Raw genomic sequence first — 23081 nt, 5'->3', positions numbered from 1 at the left:
TTCACGAGTATAAAAAAGTGTGGCACTCATGGACTGCCGCGCTAAAGCATACATTCGTAGCAATTATACATGCATAGTATTTTTTATCAACTTATGCAATTATGATTATTTATCTATTTATGCAGTTTTTTTTAATATTAATTCAATCTATCACTCTACCTGACTCAACTAACACGTCTATATAATCTGTCTCACTCTAACGCGCACCCGCTGCAACGGCCGCGTATGCTACATCACCGATCTTGTCAGAGAGATGTGAATACGCAGTATTCGTTCTGTCCCGCTCTATCGCGTAGTGGCCGCATCTATATTACGTCATCGTGTGTTAGGTTTATTTTCGTTACGAAACTTCTTGACTTCTTCTAAACTTCTTTTAATGGGAGACTTGTGCTTATTACTGTGATTTTTTAAGAGTTATTGATTTTATTTTAAAGAAACACGAGGACGTCTTTATTCTACGGAAATTATTTTGTGCACAATGTTAGTAATACTCGTTTACATAATTTTACTTGATTTAAATAGATAGCAACAACTACAATTTAGATGGTAATTTTACTCTTACATTAAAGTTAATGAGACAGTTTAAAAACAAATAAAGAGTAGCAATATGTATAGTATAGGATCTTTGTTTCACCCAGGTTTCTTAATTATTACTTTCTAGACATTCGTCGAAATGTGCCGTCGTAATAGACCAGTGCCGAAGCCTTCAAAAATAGTAAAAAACGAAAAAAAATTACAGTAGGATGAAACCCATTAGAAATGCAGGAGAATATGATCAAAATGAAAGGAAAAATAAATTACGGTCGATCCGAGTTCGGGAAGTGGGAGGGGGGTGACTTTTAAGGGGGAAAAATTGTTTATCTTGATTTCTGGCGAAACTACCAGTCCTATGGAAAAAAGTTAAATGGAAAAGTTGTAGGTCATCAAAAGATCTACAACTTTGGTATTTACAATTTTTTCACATAACCTCAAAATTTAGGTGAAAAATTCAAAAAACCAAGTTTTTAGTTTTTTATTTATATCTTTTTTAAAAAGTTTTTTTTTTCTACGAAATTTGGTGAAAACTTACCTTATTATGTCCCAAATATACTGTAATTTATTTGATTAAAAATATTTATTTTTTCGCCTCATTTTAACTTAATATCAAAAAAGCACCCTAATTTTCAATCGAAAATTCTGACGTCAAAATTTCAGCTTTTTTCAAAAAGTTTGGGGGCTTTTTGTTCGTTGAAATATCTACTTTCTGATGGTGTAAAAAAAAAAATATACATTACTATAGGAAATATTATTAGAAAATGCAATAAATTGAAAAAACCTCAAATTCGCAAATTTTCTTTTAATTATGTACAATTTTGAGGTATTTATTAAAATTTACACTTTAATTACTCAGAAAACGTAAGATTTCATGCTTCATTGATAAACGAAAAAATTGCAAATTAAAATATACTTCTATAATTAACAAACAAATAAGTTAATAAAGTTAATATTTAATAAGACATATACAATATTTTGAAAAAGTTGTAGAATCTTCTGTAAATAATATTTGTAGATGCCTATTTATTGCTGTTTTAAGATAATTTATATACCTGAGTGACCTTCGGTGAATTTTAGCCCAGTGTAAGTTATTTCATTGAGAAGTGGGGCTGGACCTAGGAGGGTCTGGGCCTTACTACATACCTGCTATTTCGTAGCAGCTGTAAAAACCGTTAGCCAGTATTCGAGATACAGAGTAGTGTACAACATCGTTTTTAAAAATACACCTGCAGGCTGAGTTACTCTAAGTGATTTGTGAGAAATTTACTTTATTCAAAGAAAAATTCAAAATTCACCGAAGGTCACTCAGGTATATAAATTATCTTAAAACAGCAATAAATAGGCATCTACAAATATTATTTACAGAAGATTCTACAACTTTTTCAAATATTGTAGATGTCTTATTAAATATTAACTTTATTAACATATTTGTTTGTTAATTATAGAAGTATATTTTAATTTGCAATTTTTTCGTTTATCAATGAAGCATGAAATCTTACGTTTTTTGAGTAATTAAAGTGTAAATTTTAATAAATACCTCAAAATTGTACATAATTAAAAGAAAATTTGCGAATTTGAGGTTTTTTCAATTTTTTGCATTTTCTAATAATATTTCCTATAGTAATGTATATTTTTTTTTACACCATCAGAAAGTAGATATTTCAACGAACAAAAAGCCCCCAAACTTTTTGAAAAAAGCTGAAATTTTGACGTCAGAATTTTCGATTGAAAATTAGGGTGCTTTTTTGATATTAAGTTAAAATGAGGCGAAAAAATAAATATTTTTAATCAAATAAATTACAGTATATTTGGGACATAATAAGGTAAGTTTTCACCAAATTTCGTAGAAAAAAAAAACTTTTTAAAAAAGATATAAATAAAAAACTAAAAACTTGGTTTTTTGAATTTTTCACCTAAATTTTGAGGTTATGTGAAAAAATTGTAAATACCAAAGTTGTAGATCTTTTGATGACCTACAACTTTTCCATTTAACTTTTTTCCATAGGACTGGTAGTTTCGCCAGAAATCAAGATAAACAATTTTTCCCCCTTAAAAGTCACCCCCCTCCGACTTCCCGAACTCGGATCGACCGTAATTTATTTTTCCTTTCATTTTGATCATATTCCCCTGCATTTCTAATGGGTTTCATCCTACTGTAATTTTTTTTGGTTTCAAAAATTATCGACACTGGTCTATAATGTTCGGGTACTATGTCGTCCGTAATGTTAATTGTCTAATTACATACATTTTAATAGTGGTTATTAGTACTACATAATAACAATGTTTAAATCGTCAAATAGGAAAAAAAATAGGTATTGCTTTGACGACGATTACAGCGCCAATACTTATAACAATACTTGGTCAGCCTTCCGGCCTAAGTGCCTGACAAAAGCCATCAATTTTTGGGTGGGAATTATTAAATTTACACATAGAAATTCCATTGGTCGAGGATCGAATCTACCTCGGGGATTAGAGCACGCTGAAACAACCAGACCAAAAATCTCTCCCTCTGGTTTTTCTCCTATAGAAAAACGAGACGGTAATAGCTTAACCCAAAACATAATGCTGAAAACTAGCGTTATATATTTGTATGTATCAAATAGCAGCGTCACCCTTACAATAATTAAAAAACACAAGTGAGCCGTATGTAAACTAATATTGGAACTATCTGGGATTACGCGATTAGCTACCGTTAGCCCCCACGATAAAACTGTCAAAATTACCATCACATCGCTATAGATAATAGCCGTAATTGACATAGATTAAAGAGCAACGTCAAATGTCGAATATATAAAATCTAACGCAAGTTTAAATTTGGAACGTAAACTACAATTATTACAACTTTTGTTTATTTTTTTAAGGTAAATTGGGTACGTTTTAGATGAACTATTAGTCTTAACTTAGGTTGATCGTAATGTTAAGTTGCATCTTTGTGCAGAGATAATTTATTCAATATAATGTGAACGTACGTGGTATCACAACTGCTGAGCCCGTTAAAATAATAACTAAAATCAACCATAATTTGATAATTCTTCACATTCAATATATTACACATTTTCATAGTTTTTTATGATATTTTTACTAATTTTGAATACAAATTATTAAAATTTAGACTCAAATAATAGTATTTTATTGTGTTGATGTGATAACCCATAGTGCAACACGAGTCTTGTACTAATTTAGTTTTTGAAATTTTATATTTAGAATTTTATTTTAGGTATTACAAGGTTGAAACGTTTTGGATTTTTCCAACTGTTATCTTCAAAATCCTTATCATTTCTTGCGCAAGTTTATCAAATTATTTTTACTAGAATATATACATATTGGAATTAGTTCGTACGTACCGAACTTCAGTCACATTCTAAATTCAAAATTCATTATTATTATACGTTATCATTTACAAGGCCATAATTCCAGGTCCGGTACCTACTTAAAGAAATACTTCAAAATTAGGCCTTAATCAATGATGTTATATTTATCGAATAAATACTTTGATCAGTTATTAAAGATAGTTTAGTCTATGGTAGGAAATCAAACTAGAGGTAACAGGATATTTAAAAAAAAACAGGTCACTCTTGCATGAGAGATATCACAAATTGACTACAACTTTTAAAAGATCGGGTGCAAAGGGGCAGAAGACTCATCTAATGTTAAAAGGTACTCAATACCAAAAGTCTTGCGAGTGCGTTACCGGCCTTTAGATTTGAAAAGGAAGAAATAACAACTTTTTTTTTTCTTATATAAATTAATATTTACACTATCTTGTCGCACCAAATATCACTGTGCTTGGAGAGCGACGCCACAGTACTTAACTCGTAAGACTTTATGCGCTTATGCTACACACATTAAAATATTATTATTAAAAAAATTGATATCAACGGAATGAAAACAAAAATAAAAATTGTTATCGATAAGTAGCGACAAATTGTTATCAGTATGTGATAACCGAAATCATATATCTCGAAACATTGAAATTATGTCCACATTTTTGATTTTTACGACATTCATATCTTATATTTATGGTCGATCTCTGATATAGTATTTACCTATTACTAAAAAACATATTTATAGTAGCGATCATAACCATACTGCATCGTAGATATCATATTTATGTTCATATATTTATTTTGTTTATTGTACATAAACAGTTGATAATACATAAACAACGATAAATAAAAATAAAGCCTTCTATTCCATGTCCTTAATGTACATTTCAAATATTAGTAGTAATATAATATTTCTCGTCTGTGGATATGAATGCATCTTGAATGCCTCCTCCAATCTTTTCCAGATGTCTCATTGGCCGAACTTCTTTTTGACCTGCCCAGTTCTTTTGCCGAGTGGTCCCTTCCATTGTGTTGTCTTTATTGTCTATCGAAAGGAAAAACAGTCATCCAAAATCCAAATATATCAGTGATGTTTACAAAATTTATATTAAAAAACACATAAATCAATAATTTAAAAGTATAAACAAACGCAAAAACTAGTTTCAATATGAAGTCATAATAATCAGCGAATTTTTTTTTAAACATAAAAAACATGAAATATTGCTTCATTCTTCTCTAACCGACAGAGAACCAACCACTTTCCTATTATAAACTGCTGTCCCCAACCAGGTCAAAGTCAACCTTTAACAGTAAGTTAAGTTTTTTTAAAAGTAAGGTTAACCTTTGTTTTCTAACCATAGGGTCAAAAAATTAATATTGCTTCTGCTTGTATTCGACTTAAATGTCATTCTATTAAAAAAATGAATGAATACACAGACTTATCGTAAAATTTCTGTCAAGAATAAAGTTTTATTAATAATATAACAAGATAATTTACAATAGATTAAAAACACCTATACCTAACCAATTGATAAATTTTGTGTTCCATAGACTAGATTAGATACAACGCTGGTCATTGAAGGCAATTATTATCTATGTATGGATAATGTTTTTGTTAAGCTAGATGGGAATAGTCATCGTTAGGACGGGAATTAGAGTATGATTTTTGCGATGATTTTTCTTCCTTAACAGTATCTTTATACGTATTTTTCTACTTTAAATTATAGTTTATATTTCTAAATTGTCACGACCTTGAACTGTCAGATGTGACAGCAATCAACGCGGGCTTACTGCTGTCACTCGACAGAATGGCGTGTGATTAATTCTGGACCAATTAACAGATTTAACGGTCTTTAATCTCATTTATAAGTAGTCATACCTATGCACTTAATTACATTGTGAAAATGACAGATTGAGAATTAATTTTTTGATATGGTCATGCCTCCACCTCCAATTCTATGCTTGTGTTTGTAGTAATATGTACTCTTCTTCGTCTTGACTACAGTTATAGGAAGCGTTTAAGTTTGTGATATGGAGGCTCGCTTGTAAAGATCCTAAAGCACAAGACGGGAAAGTACTACTTTACCTTTTTTTTGAGAACATATTACGCTGACCTTAGTAAACATTTTTATAAAAATCCTACACCGGCGGTGACCGCCCGCTTAATCTAAATCTAAATCTTATACTTAAATATGAAAAAATCGAATCGTATCGTGACAATGCACACTTGTATACGTCAATAAAATCAAAATTTGCGTCTAAAGTTCCCAAATGACTCAAAGCAGTCAAGAATAATTGGGAAGAACCATTCCCCAATCTTTTTGATGGCAAATTTTGGAGTTTTGGCTACCATATAAACCTATTTCCCAATATAAAATAACCACCAAATTTATATAATAACCGTAATAACTGTATGTAAATTAATACAATATATTCTAATAAATTTCCCATCAGCCTTCCCACGTAAAATAACGTTTAAGTACGTTTATTATAAGTCACCGGTACAGATAAGCGGCGCAAATGTTTGTCTATTGATTCCTTCAAAACAATCAGCCATAGATAATGAAATGCCACCGGGATAGATGTTGGCGGGAGATGCTTTATAATTAACCCTAGAGGTGAAGAAGCTTTCCCTTGTTATAAATTTGTTGGTAAATTTTTTACTGATGAAAAAAGAGTTTGTCAAGCTATTTATTAAGATAATTCAGAGCAGAAGTCTAATTGTTAAAGGTGATAAATGAATATAATATCTTACTAGGATAGAATAGGCTGCATGACAGTATGAAAAACAGATTGTTATTTAAAGTATAAGAGTTTGCCCTAAAAAACGTAATAGAGTATAATTTAATGATAATAATCATTAATTTATAAAATAAAAAAATATCGTGACAAAGCGATCACAGATTAGCAATAATATGACTTGGCCTATTCTTTTCTAATACTGGAGTTTTATTTCATCGGAGACGGATTTTAATCGAAAAATAAACATATTGTGAATAATTTAAGAATGATTAATAAACATGTGTTAGCTTGAAGGTTGTTTACGTGTACACTGTAGAGACTTTATAGTTTATGCGTCGCAGGGAGTGGTGCGACGCCATCTTGCCTAGAGAAGCGTTTTGGCGGGTAAAATTATGAATTTATGGTTTATTACATGTGATTATAATTTTGTAAAGGATAACTTTTACATTTGGGCGTTTATGAATTGTAATCAAGTTGATATAAATTTCATATAAAATCTTTAATTGCTTATTCTGCTGAAGTAATAAGTAGTTACTGAGAATAGTACTTTCAATTACCTATTGGGGATTTTATAATCCTCTAATAACTTTACATTCTTACCTGATCTGCTTATAAAGATATTAATAATTGGGCATAGGTTGTTTTTCTGGTGGTCTTGTTTTGCTTGGACTCGTAGTTTATTCATCAATTTACAGTTTGAAGCTAATAAGTAACAATTTGTATAATTTCTACAATAAATAATCTGAAATAGCTTGTTAAATCTTGTTAAAATGGACTAAATTTTGTTTCTCTACGCTTAAGAAACTAACACTCAAATTAATTCGGTTATATGCTTCATATTATATATATATATATATATATATGTATATATATCTAAGTTATAACACACGTAATGAGGGGGTTATAACTTTAAATTGTCTACCCGTACGAGAAGTCGATTAAATATATCTAAACGCATAAATTGCCGATTTTTCTATTATGTAGGTAAAGAACGATACGGTATAATTTTCGAAATAGTGGGGTATAGTCTCTAGGGAGCGTCCCCGGAGGCTATCCATCTTTCTCTGACACGGGACAAACTTGCGACATGCAAGATCGTATCTCGCGGGATCTCACGCAAATTTTCTACTTGGCGTGATTCTCTTACATCTTCAACTACCCAAATCATGGTTTGGGTTTGCAATTTACACGCTGTTAATATTATAGGTTTAATAAATAAAATGCTTTTCCTGCTGCTTCACATGGTAATATTTAGTATCTATTTATTTTAAAAGCTATCGGCAAACCATTCTTGTTTACAGCTACTTCGACATTCCTCTAAAGATATCCAATGTTGGCGATTTCTAGCAGTACGGATCCTCCTTCGTCCCGCTATATTTCAGACCGCAATATTTTTATAGTTATGGGAAACACAAACGACTAGTCCAATATAGTTTAATAACTAAATAAGATAAATAATAATTAAGTTTTAATAGTCGCTCTGCGCTCATGAACGTTGATGACCCGTTAACTTGAATCTTCTTGTGTGTCTGCTTTTCTTTTGTTTCCCACTTAGTACCGTCACCGATATTTAATGTTGGCTTTTTCTCAACACCTTAAATTTTTTTGTATAATGTGTATGAAAATTAAATTTTGGTTTTCCAGTTCCGACATTCGTAGGTACATATTGTTCACTCCTTTAGAATTTTATTGCTTATTCCGTCATAAAATAATTGTTTTCAATATTTTAAGCTGCTTTAACAGCTGCAACTGTAAGCAATAAGTGTTTCAGATTCCAGAAGTATGCCGCTATTTAAGTGGCGCTCACGAAATGTCTTCAGCTGCCAACAATTCCGTTTATGAACTCAATGTACCAGATCTGGATATGTCTCTGAAAGGTTTGAGAATACTGAGAGATGAAAAGTAAGTTATTTTTTTAGTAGTTAAAGGTTTTTTTTAAATATATGTATTATAGTTATTGTTTTACGTGTATGCTGTGTATCAATACATACATTTATTTTTGTAGAACAGGCGGAAAACGAGCAAGCCTGATGTTAAGTGTAAGTAACGATACCGTCGCCCATGGACACTCGTAAAGGGCGTCGTCGGCCTCTGCAAGCGGCAGACGACAGAGGCATTTGAGACATTGTATTACAGATAATAAAACTGCAAATTGATTGACTGTAATATGATTTAAACGTAAATAATTTTGGTTTGACTAACTAGATTTTAAATAGGTATATAACAAATAAGTACATCGATATGTTGCCATAGAAACCAGTTCAGATACTATTCTAAGCTATAAACGGCTCCCACAGACTACTAAAAATATAAATTGATATCGAAACGCACTTAAAGCTCGACAGATAATCTTACTTCCATTTCTCGTTATAATCTAGTCAAAATTATCGTCATAAGGACAGACTGACAGTGGATGTCTTTATAAAAACGGCACCATTAAAATTATTCATAGTGTTCCAATTTCAACCTTCATCTAATGATATAAGGTTTGGAATAAAACAGCAATCAAAAAGAAAATTATTAAGCTTGAATTTTGATAAAGAATCCATATTTCATAATCCACACTTTTGTCTTGTAAAATGTCGCGTCAAATTTGTTATAGTATTTTGATCTGTATTACATAACTACTACGGGTGTGTTTCCAGTGTACATTTTTATAAAAGGGTTATTAGTCGTTATTGAAATGGTATCATGGTGTTGTGACGTGTTTGATTAATAATGGTAAAGTCAGTGGGCATTATCGCAAAGTATTTTTAAATTCGTATATGTTATCAGTTTTAGTAAAAGATTTTGATAAGCCGCACCTAATTGTAGGTATAGTTAGTCCAGTTAAAGTAAGAAACAAAATATATAATATTAATGTAATACTAGGTTAAATTTTTTTTGGAAGTATATTTTTTTAATCGGTGCAGAATTTTCTGAGTTTATTACAAAACTGTTTTCCCTTTATAACATACAAGTAAACAGTAGGTACAGACAAAGGTTGCTTTCATATTAATAGTTTAAATTCAAGTGCAATAAAGGGTCAAGACTATATGCTGTAGGTATACTAACTTCAATAAAATTTTTAGTTATAGGTATCGAAAAAATAGTATATAGTTAATCTATGCCTATGCTATATAACTATATAGCATACCTATTAAGCACACTAAAATCTCGACAAAAATGGTGCAGCAGCCTATGAAATACAGATATAAAAAAAGGTGAAAAAAATATAAGAATTTTGTTACTCGTCCTACGTAAAGACATTTATAGTGATTCCCACCTGATATTGAGATCTGGTCTTTTGGAGGGTTGTATCCAGTTGATACCTAATTAGCGGCCGCTTGAGAAACCCCATGATTAGGCAAGATTTTTACAAGAAACGATGACCTAAATTATAAATAAGTTATAAATAAAAATAGACATCTTAATATTTTAGTGAGGAGTTTAAGAAATCGTAAGTTTTCTTAAACCAAAGTGATTCAAGTGCGTCTTAATCCTTCATCTTACAACTTTCAGAAGTGACGCAGTATATTACATCTTGACAATAATTATATCGAAATATTAGAAAGGGACGACGTTATTTTGATTATCGTCTACGTTTGGTGACTACACTTTAGATTTAACCCATCTGGGGACGTTCCGCCTTCGCAAAGCCAACTGTTAAAATAAAAATAAAATATACTTAAACCTTCTTCGTAAATCATTCTAGATTTTGGTGAAAACTGCAACGAATTCCGTGTTGTGTTAACGGACAAACACATAGACGCGGCGCAAATTTTTAAATATAATATCAAAATCAGTTGAGTAGTTTCAGAGTTTACCCCATACTAATTCACAAACTTTTTCCCGTTATAATTTATGTATATGTATGTTCAAAGCGTGGGTTCTTAATTTTACATAGTTAAATCATACAAACTGAAAAATGTACGTAGGTAATAATTCTCGACCTTCCATAATAATTGCCCGTATACCTGCCACTGGACTCCGTAATTGATGATTATTGGATAACGAACATTTCCGGTAGAGGGAGACATCGTTAATGTGAGATAGAAGATCTAAGTATCACTTTGTTTTAAATCTCTTTCTGTCATTGTGATAATCTTTGAATAACTGGCGTGCGTAAAATAAGCTTACCACACATATCCTACCTACATAAATGTACATATTATTCGATCTCAAAAATGCCGTTTTATCGAACACAATAATATACTAAATAAATAAATTAGTGGCACTAGCTTTTTAGATCTGTGCCATACTGGACACTCTGGATCATAGATATGAGAGTTGCGCCACTCACATACACAGTTCGTAGGTTCGATCCCCAGCTGTGCAACTTTTGCCTTTCATTCAACGTTCGCTCGAACAGTGAAGGAAAAGATTATGAGGACATGCCTTTGACCCAAACAATTTTATTAGATTTTTTAAAAGTTCAATTAGATTGACAAATCATCATGAGGCAGATACAGAAATCTCAGGCTCAGACCTGAATAGTTTGTAGTACCACTGATTTATTGAATAATTTAGTTTTAGTAAGTAGTATAATAGTTTCCTTAAATTATTTACCTATATGGTAGAAAGAAAAACCAAAAATATTTGTAAGATTTTAAATAATCTGTAACGACATATCACACTCTACATTTCTCCAGGATACCCATTATTCCAGGTCAGGCACACATATGCATTTTTATTTAAATTACCTATATTGACATGATTTAGAACTAAGTTATTCTAAAGAAGCATTCCTTTATGCTAAGAAACTTTGAAATAATGAACAATTCAATAAGCTACATAAATGATTCGTCACAGTTTCAGACAATAAGAATATATAACATCTGCCACTGAACAAACCGCGAACATGGCAGCATTTCACACCTTCCATCGATTTACGTCCAACAAATAAATTGAACTATTTCCACTAACTGTCAGCTGGACCATTCACTACGGGGTAAATAAAAAGCACTCGCTCCCAGCCTCCCAGATTCGCAACTATTATCTCGCTTCAACCAATCCAAGATAGAGATGACCATACCCGGAGAGCCATTGGCCCGTATAATCCCCACGAGTCCGCCCCTTCTTCAAACTCCGCCCATTTCATGCAAAAACATGCTAGTTACCCACAGTACGCGCCCGTCAACGTCACAAGTATAACGCAAAGAATGTTACAAGATACACCACAGCCGTGAAACGAGTCTCATAAAATCACGTTTCTTATCCGCTTATCATAAGTTGCATCACTGGTTCATTCCATCCTTCTCTTTTACCGATACACTACGTGTAAGAAGAAGACGGACGATTAATTTGTCGTGCGGTGGTGTTTCTTTCGCGTTCAGTGTTCGTTCCACCTGACGGGCAAGCGGACGGCCGGTCCAGTCCCGGTTAAGTGATGTGTGTAATGTAATTCGGTCTCGATAACAAACATGATGACTATGGATATCGGGATGTACAATAACCAGAATGGGTACAACGCTGAGTACTATCAGCAGGGGTCTTACCAGACCCCGTATGAGGGCTACCACGAAGGCTACTACGAGCCAAGCACGCACTATTACGAACCGATTCTACACGGACAGCCTGAAACGAACCCAGTTATAAGCACCGACACGGGGCTGTGTTACACGAACTTGGATTATGGAGAACTGCCCCAATACCCAATCCAGCCGTTACCGCCGCACCCAGAGACATTTAAACATAGAGAAGATCAAAGGCAAGACGAAATGCTTCACGAACATAAGTTAGACAATCATTATTTAGAGACAAAATATAACATGCACTTTGTGGATGACACAATGCAATATAGTCATGGGTCACCACTGCCGTGCGGGGAGTTTGAGGTTCCGTACGTCCCTAAGGAGGAGTTTGGGGGGATGAGGGAGTTCCCTCGAGAGGGGGACATTCAACACCACGTGTCTCATCAAACTCATCCGCAGCATGCTGTGCCTACGTATAAGTGGATGCAGGTCAAACGGAACGTCCCGAAGCCAGCAGGTAAGCTTCTAAAGATTTATCGAACAATTTAAAGTAATTATTGAAAATATCATGTTGTTTAGTCCCGTATCCACCCAATGGATAGTATTATTCAGCGGGAATTAATCCCCTAGGTATTAGGCTCTGTAGTTACTAGTTTCGGTACCACATTTATTAATTAAAACTGTTCATCATCAACTATAAAGTTTTACGTCCCAAGTATCCTTGGGTCTTAGAAATATAAAACAATAATTTTACTAATATATAAAACGCAAGGCACTTATGTTATGAATTAAATTTCTTCTGAGACTCAGTTTGTCACAGAGTTGTATTCGGATCCTGGATTTAAATGTTACAAAAACCGTAATTTTTTTAACGTTTGCTCTTGTTTCAATGAGGTTTACAGGACATTCCTGTTTTATTTTTTATTAAATTTATTATATTACATATTTGTATTGTGACATACAAATATCAATTCTGATAACAAAGCATTGTATAATATATTATTTTTAACGAGTTACTAATTCACATATTACCTGTACATAAAATAATATATATTAACAAAAGACGTTGGGTAAAATCTAATTTGAATTAGATTTTAATAGAAATCAATTCATTCAATTATAAATTGAACTGTAACATCACACAATATTGAAAATACATTCAAGATTTATAATACATTTGTGAATGTAGTTATCCATATGTCAAAAAATGAATAAACATACGTAAAACCTTCTTAGCGGTAATTTTCAACTCTACCCCTTTAAAGATTATCATAATATGTTACTTATATTATATCGATCGTGTTATATTCAGAAATTAAAAATAACCCGTAACAAAACGGCAACAAATTTAAAACAATATAAGATTATTTTTCATTACGAAAACTTTCTCTTAAGAAAAATATCTTAAACTTGCTTAGGTATACACGAGCCAGAAAAAACGCATCAGAAGTTAAGAAAGCTCAAGACTTATAAGTCTTGAGTTTATTCAATAGAATAATAAAATTTCAATAATGGCGTCGGAGTGAGTTTATGTCTTGTGCCGTAAAATACCTAAATGTTCTTCAACTCGGCCGTTCTGTCGTCCTTTGAGATCTAGTCCATAACTCTCATACTCTGTCGGAACGAACCTTTGAAGCGGAACATGATGGAGCAACAGGTGACATCCAGGCGTTTTTGTATACAATCTCAAAATTTATTCTGTTAATAACCGTAGTGCCGGATTCATAAGCTTGAGTACAAAACACTGCATCATCAAGTCTGGATCAAATTTACATTCCTTTTCGTATTTAGCAGTGTACCACCAGGAAAACCATATGTCCTTATTTGAGATACGGAGTTTTTTTTATAGAACAGGGGGCAAACGGGCTGGAGGCTCACCTGATGTTAAGTGATACCGCCGCCTATGGCCTCAATGACAGAGGTCGCGCTAGTCCGTTGCCGGCCTTTTAAGAATTGGTACGCTATTATGTATATTCTGCCTCGACGTCCGATGACGAAACTTAGCTGAAGGTATTAATTTCAAACACCTTCCTAACGTAGGGCTTCCATTTACATTTAAGAACTGTTCCATATTTAAATTTTGGCCCCACCCGGGATTAAAACCTTAGATATTATAACCTTATACAAATCTAATACAAGGTAATCAAGGCTGCACCAGTATTTAAAAGAATCGCTTAATTAAAGACCAATTAATATATGACAGGTAACATTTACTACTTGTTATTTCGTGACTTATTAACAATTCGTATAAATGCGTACAAGCGTTTTTTAATTAAACCGATATTATGACATCTAATTCATTATTTTCTTGTTGCTAACTACTTTGAATGAGGCAACGACAAATTATGAACAAATTTTTCTTTGTTCTTGGTTACGTAAACCAGTAAAAATAGAAGTTTATAATTTAATACTTTAGTAATTCTGCCTGAACTTAATATTACAACAATGATGATATATTTTTACCGTAAAATAAAGAATACATGGCATGGAAACAGTTAGAAAAATATTTTTGAAGCATACATTTCACGTCATTTCATCCCCCAACTCGCGTGTTACAAAAAACACTTAACCAAAGGACTAATCCCAGAAATAGAATCTTTATAGCTTAGTAAATAAATAAAATAATTTCTAACTTATACCTTATACCCATAGTCTGTAATTAATAGACTAGATTGTCTATGGCGATATGTCACCTCCTGTCACGGTATAGACGTCTCTATCGAAATCTCTTTGACACTTACACACGTCTAATTAGAGTCTATCATCTATGTAACATAGTAAAATAAACTTTTCGTCGAGTATTTTTAATCTTATTGGAAAAAATATCCGATTAATTATATTTTTAAACGCCTAAAAACGTCTCTTCTTAAATTATGTTTCCTCTTTTAAATTAAAATTGGACACATTTTACATATTATAACACTTTTGCATTAAATATCTCGTATTGTAGAATGATAATTAATAAAAAGAGTGTTTGTACTTATGTATACGCGTTAGAAGTTATACTTCTTTGGCGTATGGAAAAAAATAACTAAAATGCAGTAGTGATTACCGATAAATATATTAATCAAAAAGATTATAAATATAGATTATAAAAAATCGAAATAAATTATTAGTAAATACTATCACCGTCGTATATGAAATTGATTTAAAAGCACCAAAATAGGTTTTATTTATTCACACTGTTTAATTGTATTGTTACGAAACACGTGTTCTAAATATAAAAATACTAGAATATACAACTTGATGATGTCGAATTTATGTGATCGTGTGCGCGCGCATCGTAAAAATTCACTCTCGTCATTTTTCTCCATCGCGCCAAAATAAGTATAACTTGAATATATATGCAACGCATATATAATTAATGTCCAATTTAATTAACAGTTAACTTGTTTTTTATTGCACATATCCTAAAATAGGTTTTACACATTAAGTACTCATAAACTCTTAATAACTAAGTACCTACAGCTGCATAAGATAAATCTAAACTACATACCATACCAAAGTTACTTTCATTGCCATGATTGATATCCGTTTATTTTTTTTTTAAATTATAGTTGCAAATTTTAATACCTTCATATAGAAAACGAAACGTCGAAATAAAAACAGTTAAAGATAATTAATGTTGAATGATTTAACTTCTTGAAACAATTTAAACAAAAACTATTAATTCGTGACGGTATGTGAAATCTATCAAATTATTTGGTGTGTCAGAGGTTATGACCCGACTCTGACGATCTGACAGAAGTGTCTGACGCCCCGTAGACACGCTTCACTGCTAACAGCCGACTGTCACTTTATCATTCAAATTAATTTAAGCTAAAAAAAGAAATTTGTAAAAGTTACTAACTACTAACTAATAGAATTCTTTCTTTCTTTTACAAGTAAGATATTGTTTAAATACTGAAACTTGTACTCAAAACTGTTAATCATAAAGGCCTGTAAGATATCGTTCTATAAATCTGAGATATACAAAAGCTAACTAGTGTATACTAAATTTTGGTATATCTATTTAAATTTCGTTACATTAAAATAAAAACAAACAATATAAGTTATAAGGGGTGTAACGGGCGGCTCTAACAACTAACAAGCGATCTCTTTTATGCATCTTATCTTAAGGAAAATTTCACAAAAAAAAAATTAGTAAGGGCAAAGTGAATAACCAAATTAACAAATATAAATATAGGTATTTCTAGTTTGACTGTGCGGTGTCAAACTTTTTTTTCTATTGGATATTAAATCACTATCATGCACTTCTAGGCCCTTGATTTGGAGACTGGCAGTAAATGTAAAATTAGAAGCATTTAATGTTTTTTCTTTACGTTCATAAGTGTACTTACATTATGTTACCTAAGTACATGAATAAATGATTTTTGAATCAATTTTTTGTAAACTGTAGGGTTAGTTAGGATGTTAAGCAAAGAGCGCTTTTAATAAGATTGCTATATATTCAAGAATTAGGATTACTTGATTATTTAGATTTATTAAGTAAAATTTTTATGGTTATAATTTTTTTAGATCTAATAAAAAAATGGCGTGTATACCAGTTTTGTCACTCTTGTCCGGCCGTCGCGTGACAACAAACAAACAGTCGGCCTAATGTCGGATTAGACGTGTTCGCGTGCCGACTACTGATATTTTAAGTTTCATTAATTCACAATTAAGAAAACATACTTGTTTTTTTAAGCAGTTAACTTGGTAGGTGAGACATGTCTCATAGCACATATCATGTATTAACTGTTCAATTTGGTCGTACAATGATGTAGCCTTTCTATCCTTATCGATGACCCTTAAAACTAATTTCTTCGCTCAACGAATTAGTATCGTTATACAGTATTGCTTCCCGCAAACGAACATTGCAAGTTGCAACAGGCACCAAACTTTTTTTTTTTTTTTTTTTATTTCTACTATGTAAGTTAAGAATTATGTACATACTCTAAAAATAATAATTCAAGTAATAAAATAGACCCTATATCAAAGATCACAAGTAATACTCGAAACAGAACTTATTCAAGCCTAAGACCAACCAGGCTCAAAAAGGTAAACCACTCCTTATATGGAAATTGTATTCGTTTATACAACAAACTCCTAAGCGAAATTAAATAATTATCACTAAATAATTTCAAAGCTCTCGTTACACGTAAATTAATAAATAAAATCTTGTATAAATTTTACGAATGTATATGATCCTAATCCTTGGTATTGATTGGCTCCATTTGAAACAATTCGTATGACTTACAACTTAGCGATTAAAAAGAGTAGCGGAAAGTTTCTTGCCAGTTCCTCTTGCCCGTTCTACGCGACTCGCGAACTGGTAGAAGGTAAATGATAATTTAGAATAAATTTAACATCTTTTCTCTTGACGTTCAGAAGCGAATTTGTTTACCTATATGAATAAAATTATTTTAAGTTTGAGTTTGAATTATGTAAGATATTAGATGCCTCTAAATCGATGATAAGTGGTCTAGAATCTAGATGGCTCCTTCAAGAAATAAATATAGATTTTAATTTAGTTTAACATACGAGTTTCAGTATTTTTTATATGCAAGAGAATTTTGTTGATGTCGCTTAATCATAATTCAAAAATATATTATCCAGAGAGCATGTACAAGATTATTAACCTATGTAGTATAGTATAGTAACAATAATAATTAAAAATAGAGTAATAGAAAACTAATTTAAAAATTCAGTCCCTCCAGTGTACTTTTAATACTGGCTGTAAATGCTGTATAATACTTATTCGTTAAGTGAAAAAAGCAACAACTCTGAGGTCACCGATACTAGCTATCACGCGCCATTTTAAATGTTTAATTAGCGATTGTACACTTGAACTCAACGGCCCAAGAGTCTCTATTCCAAACGGAAGAAAATCAAAGTTGAAAAAAAGACTCTTAAACATTTGAAAATTATTTATGTATTTTTTTCCGAAATTTTGCGATAAATACTACAAGAAACGTTTTGTCGAAGTAGTCGTATGTTTCTGCCAAGTATTCGCGAATTTACAAAATCATTAGGCATTAGGAAATCACGACGCTTTTTTCGTATATTGTTTTTGGAACCCATAATTATTTTAAACAAATATTTGCGCGAGATCTTGCTTCAGACCTTCATCCGAAACCAAATATTTACGTTCAATGACAAAAGGCAAATGTTTGCACGAATCTAAATTCATTATAGGCGAGGAGATGACGTTGCTCCACCTTTTTGCAAGATGTGGTATTTTGGACTTACTAAATAAATATTTTTAAGCGTTCTAGATTTTATTTGTTTTTACCTAAATTAATAATATTATAGCTTTTAATTTAGTTTAAAAGTTGTATAATTTTTCACTGTTACTTGTGATTTTATTTTGTTCAGCTAATATTAATCATTATTAAAGGTAATTTTATTAATTGCAAAAGATGCCTGGAACAGCTTGTTTGCTAACTACCTTCATAAATAAAATATTTTTGTTATTTTTTAAATACTTGTTGCTTAATTGTTCTGTTAAAACTTACACCTTATGTAATTAATAAAATTACGATCTCAGAAGCCCACCGATGTTAAAACGGAGGCAAACAATTTAAAAATATGTAAAACAAAAGATCTAGATATGTATATGAAGTAACAGAGTACTCTGTTACTTCCAATAGTGACAACGATACGGAACGACAATTTTGGCCACAAGTTCGACGTAATTCTTTCAACATCAGCAGCGCTGAAAACAACATTGGGAACGCGCGTTGCAAAAACTCGAGGTCGGGATCACTGTAGATTTTGGAAGTTATAGATTACAGCGCTAACCAGATCCATGAAACTTCCACACAATCGATTAGAACCGCGACATTGCATACATGACCCGCGGCTACTTTCTGTGCCGAAGCCGCCAGACTCCACCAAGCGTACGCGAATAAACGAAAAAAATACTACAGAAAAAGGGCAAAAAAAAAACTTTTTAGTCTTTTAGTAGATTGACAGTTAAACTGTCAAATATCCTTACAACCTCTCTTATACTAAGCATTAGTTGCAAAGCACGATGACTAGCTTTATACCGGAGCTCGCCCTGATATTAACTATGTCACAACGCTTTACATGACACGACAAATTGACAGAATTTACTTTATACGATTAATTACAGTCTGCCACCGGACGTATTATAGAATATTTTTAGTAGTCGTTTTCTTGTGTATTTATTAATTTATAGGAACCTGGTATGTGGTCTATATATTTAGTACTTACAAAAGTACCGAACTACTAAAGCATATATGAAATAATATATTATAAATTTCATTGATAAACTTAATTGTCAAAAAGGCAATAGTGTTGTTTTTGTAGTGAACTTTAGCCACACAACGAATAAAAAATGAACGCTACGAAAATATAATTTTCGATAGATTTGTTAATTATTAAACCTAGTACTCGTAATATTGGCAACTAGCCAAAAAAATAAAAAAGTACAATAATTTAACCAGTTTAAAGCCGATTTGACATTGATGTTGTTAATTTATAAGCTCTGTGACATAATGACAATGGCAACTGACAGCAACGCCATCGCTCTGACAAATGATGTAGGAATTATTAATAAAAACACCTAGATATGTTGTATGTTGCAGCAAACATCAAAACGAAACATTGGCTTAACCTTTTATCTAGATTCCGTACATTCAAATGTCAAAATAACGTCAGTAATACGCGAGTCACGCTAAACGTTGCAAAAAACGACCACACATGGACGATGCTATCGGACCTGAGACAGGTCCTAAGACTTTGCGGAGCGATTTCTAAGCAATTCAACTTAATACTGGAATAAAATGGGTTACATTTATTATCAATGAATATTGAACAAATTATTATAATAATAAATTTTATTTGCCTCTCCACAATATTACATTTAGCAGGTTTACCTGCTGCAGTTATTGACCATCTTTATGAGAGGCCGGTGATAATAATAGGACTATAGAGGTCCTATGGATGGTGACCTGTTAATCATCCTTCCACAGCTGAAATACACAAAAGAAAATATACAATTGATAATATGTTAATGATAATGAAATAAAATTCTACTACTCTGTATAGAACCAGAATTTCACTGAAGTATTTCTAGCTAAGTCGACTTAAGGGCCTTATAAGAGCTTACCAATTTTAAAAGGGCGGCAACGCACTTGAGCTCCTTCTAGCAGTGTAAGTGTTCATGGGCGATATCACTTAACTGTTCTATAAAAAAAAGTGATTCGAAAAGTGTCGAATTTTTTACGATGTTTATGACCAAATTAATTGTTTATTTATAAAGACACAAATCGTTTATCGGTTGGGACTCGACGGCTTGAGTCACGCTTCCCACACAGAATGAACTAACGTTCAAATAATATTGTACTTAATATACTAATCGCACCTTAATAGTAATAATAATACTTTATTCATGACAGAAATATGGTTGTGAATAATTTGATTTAACGAGCCCCACGCTAGTGAGTTCTGTGTTGCGGGTTATTAGATTACAATTATTATAACGTGGTACATGATGAATGATTAACTGTTTTTGAGAAAATCTTAGTGTTCCATCTCATCAAACAAAACACATTTAAGACCTTATTTGTACGTGAATGTGATTATAGTGTAGGGTAACATTTACGTCTTCATTCATAAATACAAAAACAGTTTTTAGTTTTGGAGTCTGATGATCTGTCTCTTTTCATGACAACGGCAACAATTTGATAGAAAGAGACAAAAGAGTACTTCAATGGAAAGTGTAATTAGACTGGTTTAGTTTTTATGGATTTATAATGTTTTACCCCGCGAACTTTGTTTCGCCCAAATAACCTATCTTAATTCATATTTGATTTTTTATCCGTCGCCAAAAATGGATTGTCTGTTGTTTGGTTATTGGCATGCAGATAGAAGATCGATCGACTGTCACGGTCTGATCTCAGATTGGTTTCAATCTGAGATTGTGGTTGTGGCGGCGATCCTACCTTTTTAATAGCTAGCTAATAACATAGAGACTGTTCGCGTTTCAGGAATAAAATCTTAATAATCTAATTATAAGTACTGAATAAACTAAATTTTTCTGTTCCAAATTCTCTTTCCATAAAAACCTTGCTCAGAGTTCAAGAAATAAGTAACACATACAATTATTCAAGATTTCCCTTATATGCCGCAATATGAAAGCAACAAAGTAAAGCGATTCCTCGGTCATTACACGATAAAAAGGTCCTATTACAATCATAATTTTATGACGCTATTTACATAATAGCTCAATGCTTTTAAAGCGCGGCCGCCGGTTCGAATCTCGGCCAATCATTAAGTGGCGGTCACAGCTAATAACGCTTGCAAGTCACCTGCATAGGCCGATGGGTTGAGTCATGAGAGGACAGCGCTCTGCTACAATTTTGAAAAAGTACTTAAAACTTTAGTATATTTATTTCGATACAGCTAATATATATAATATTTTATATGTATATAGAAACAGTTTCAAAATGCAAATAGCAATAACAATTAATAAATACATTTATCTAATTGGTACCTGTGTGATAAATGGTGTAAAAAAGATGAATTCGAGTTTTGAAATTGTTTTTTTAATACTTAGGTTTTCATTCCGAAAAGGCGAATAGTCTCTATAGGGAAGCTTAACAAATGTTCAATATGATGGTATGTTGCTATTAATTGGAGCGTACTCCTCAAAGGCCGGCAACGTGGGTACTAAAAATGGGTCTATGGGCTGTGATGACTGCCTTTTTGCGTGTTCCGCAAGCTCGTTCGCCGCCCTATTACATAAAAAAATATATTCTATTTTATAGCTAAACGAAATTCTCGGGGTTAGCTAGTTTTAAAATAAAAATGTTTTAAGATCGCCTTACACATGTGAGTTACAAATATAGTCATTGAGTTTCAGCCGATTATTACATATTTAAAATACAAAGTCACCTCTCCTTGTCTATGTAATCATACCTTATGGTACCTAATGGTAACAAGCGAGACCGCCATTAAAATTATATCATCAATAAGGAGTGTGTACAATAAGCCATTCATTACTATATCACATACAAGTTGGGAGCTCCTGTCATCCATGTTTTTTACGACAGTATTTTGTAGTCAATTAAAACAGTAGGATGAGAAACACTATACTATTAATACTACTAGGAAGGTTCTGTATTATTTTCCATAAAATTTACTGCTATTAAAAGATTTAAAAAGATAAATTATTTTTTGTAATAATATTTCAATCGCTCGCTACCTCGTATGCATTGGAGAATATCAGCTCATAGACCTAGTAAAGCGATTAGGAGTCCATTCGACCCTTGGCCGGTGGCGGGAAGGCGGTAAGGGCCGCTATCATGATCTGAAACGCTCGCACGCGAACCACGCACGAAAATATTCTGCTCTAAGAGATTTCGCACTAAATTTTTATAATTTTTTTATTTCCAATTTTTTTTTCTTCTGCTTTTCTTCCTTTGTTTGACTACTTAATTAAAATTAAATTTGTGTTTTAAACAAGCTTAGACGGCAGTTAAATGTAATGTATGCTGCAGTTTTGCACTTAATTAATTTTAATTTGCTAGAAAAGTGATGTAAAATTATTGAATTTGACAATTATTATACTTATTATTTTATTACCACTTATTTTCAATGTACACTTTTGCACAATAATTAAATAATAATATCAACCCCAAACTACAACGGGCGGTTGAATATATAAATACAATATATATATTCTCACAGAAAGCACTAAAAATAAATATCCTAACGAGCCAAACTATCAAAATAATCTAATTATTTTATCCAAATAAAATTACCATGTTTATTGTAATATTAATTTAAGTAAGAAGTTAAAAAGTCAACGTCTCCTAGACTATGTTCTAGGCTAGCATAGCAACCCCTATATCAATTCGTGTTTTACGACGGCAACTATTCTACAATCAGCATACGACAACTTCAACTTACTGTTAAAATTTTGTATTCCGAACGTGTCTCTATGAGGTATTGTGCAAACCACTTTTTCACAGATAGTGTACAAAAATAAAAATTATACTTATAAACTGCGTGTTCC

General features: G+C 32.1%; 1 protein-coding gene across 1 annotated transcript in view; it reads left to right on the top strand.

Annotated features, from left to right (window-relative positions):
* Positions 1-11698: 11698 nt before the first annotated feature.
* Positions 11699-23081, top strand: part of LOC110994157 (homeobox protein Hox-D1) — a 34296-nt gene continuing 22913 nt past the window's right edge. The window contains exon 1 of the mRNA XM_022260670.2: positions 11699-12572. Coding sequence (XP_022116362.2) covers positions 12005-12572 — 568 coding nt within the window. The 5' untranslated portion in view covers positions 11699-12004. The remainder of the gene's footprint in view (positions 12573-23081) is intronic.

This window comes from Pieris rapae, chromosome 17 (genome assembly GCF_905147795.1).
Source record: "Pieris rapae chromosome 17, ilPieRapa1.1, whole genome shotgun sequence".
Classification (NCBI taxonomy): Eukaryota; Metazoa; Arthropoda; class Insecta; order Lepidoptera; family Pieridae; genus Pieris; species Pieris rapae.
This window is presented reverse-complemented; position numbering and strand designations above follow the sequence as displayed.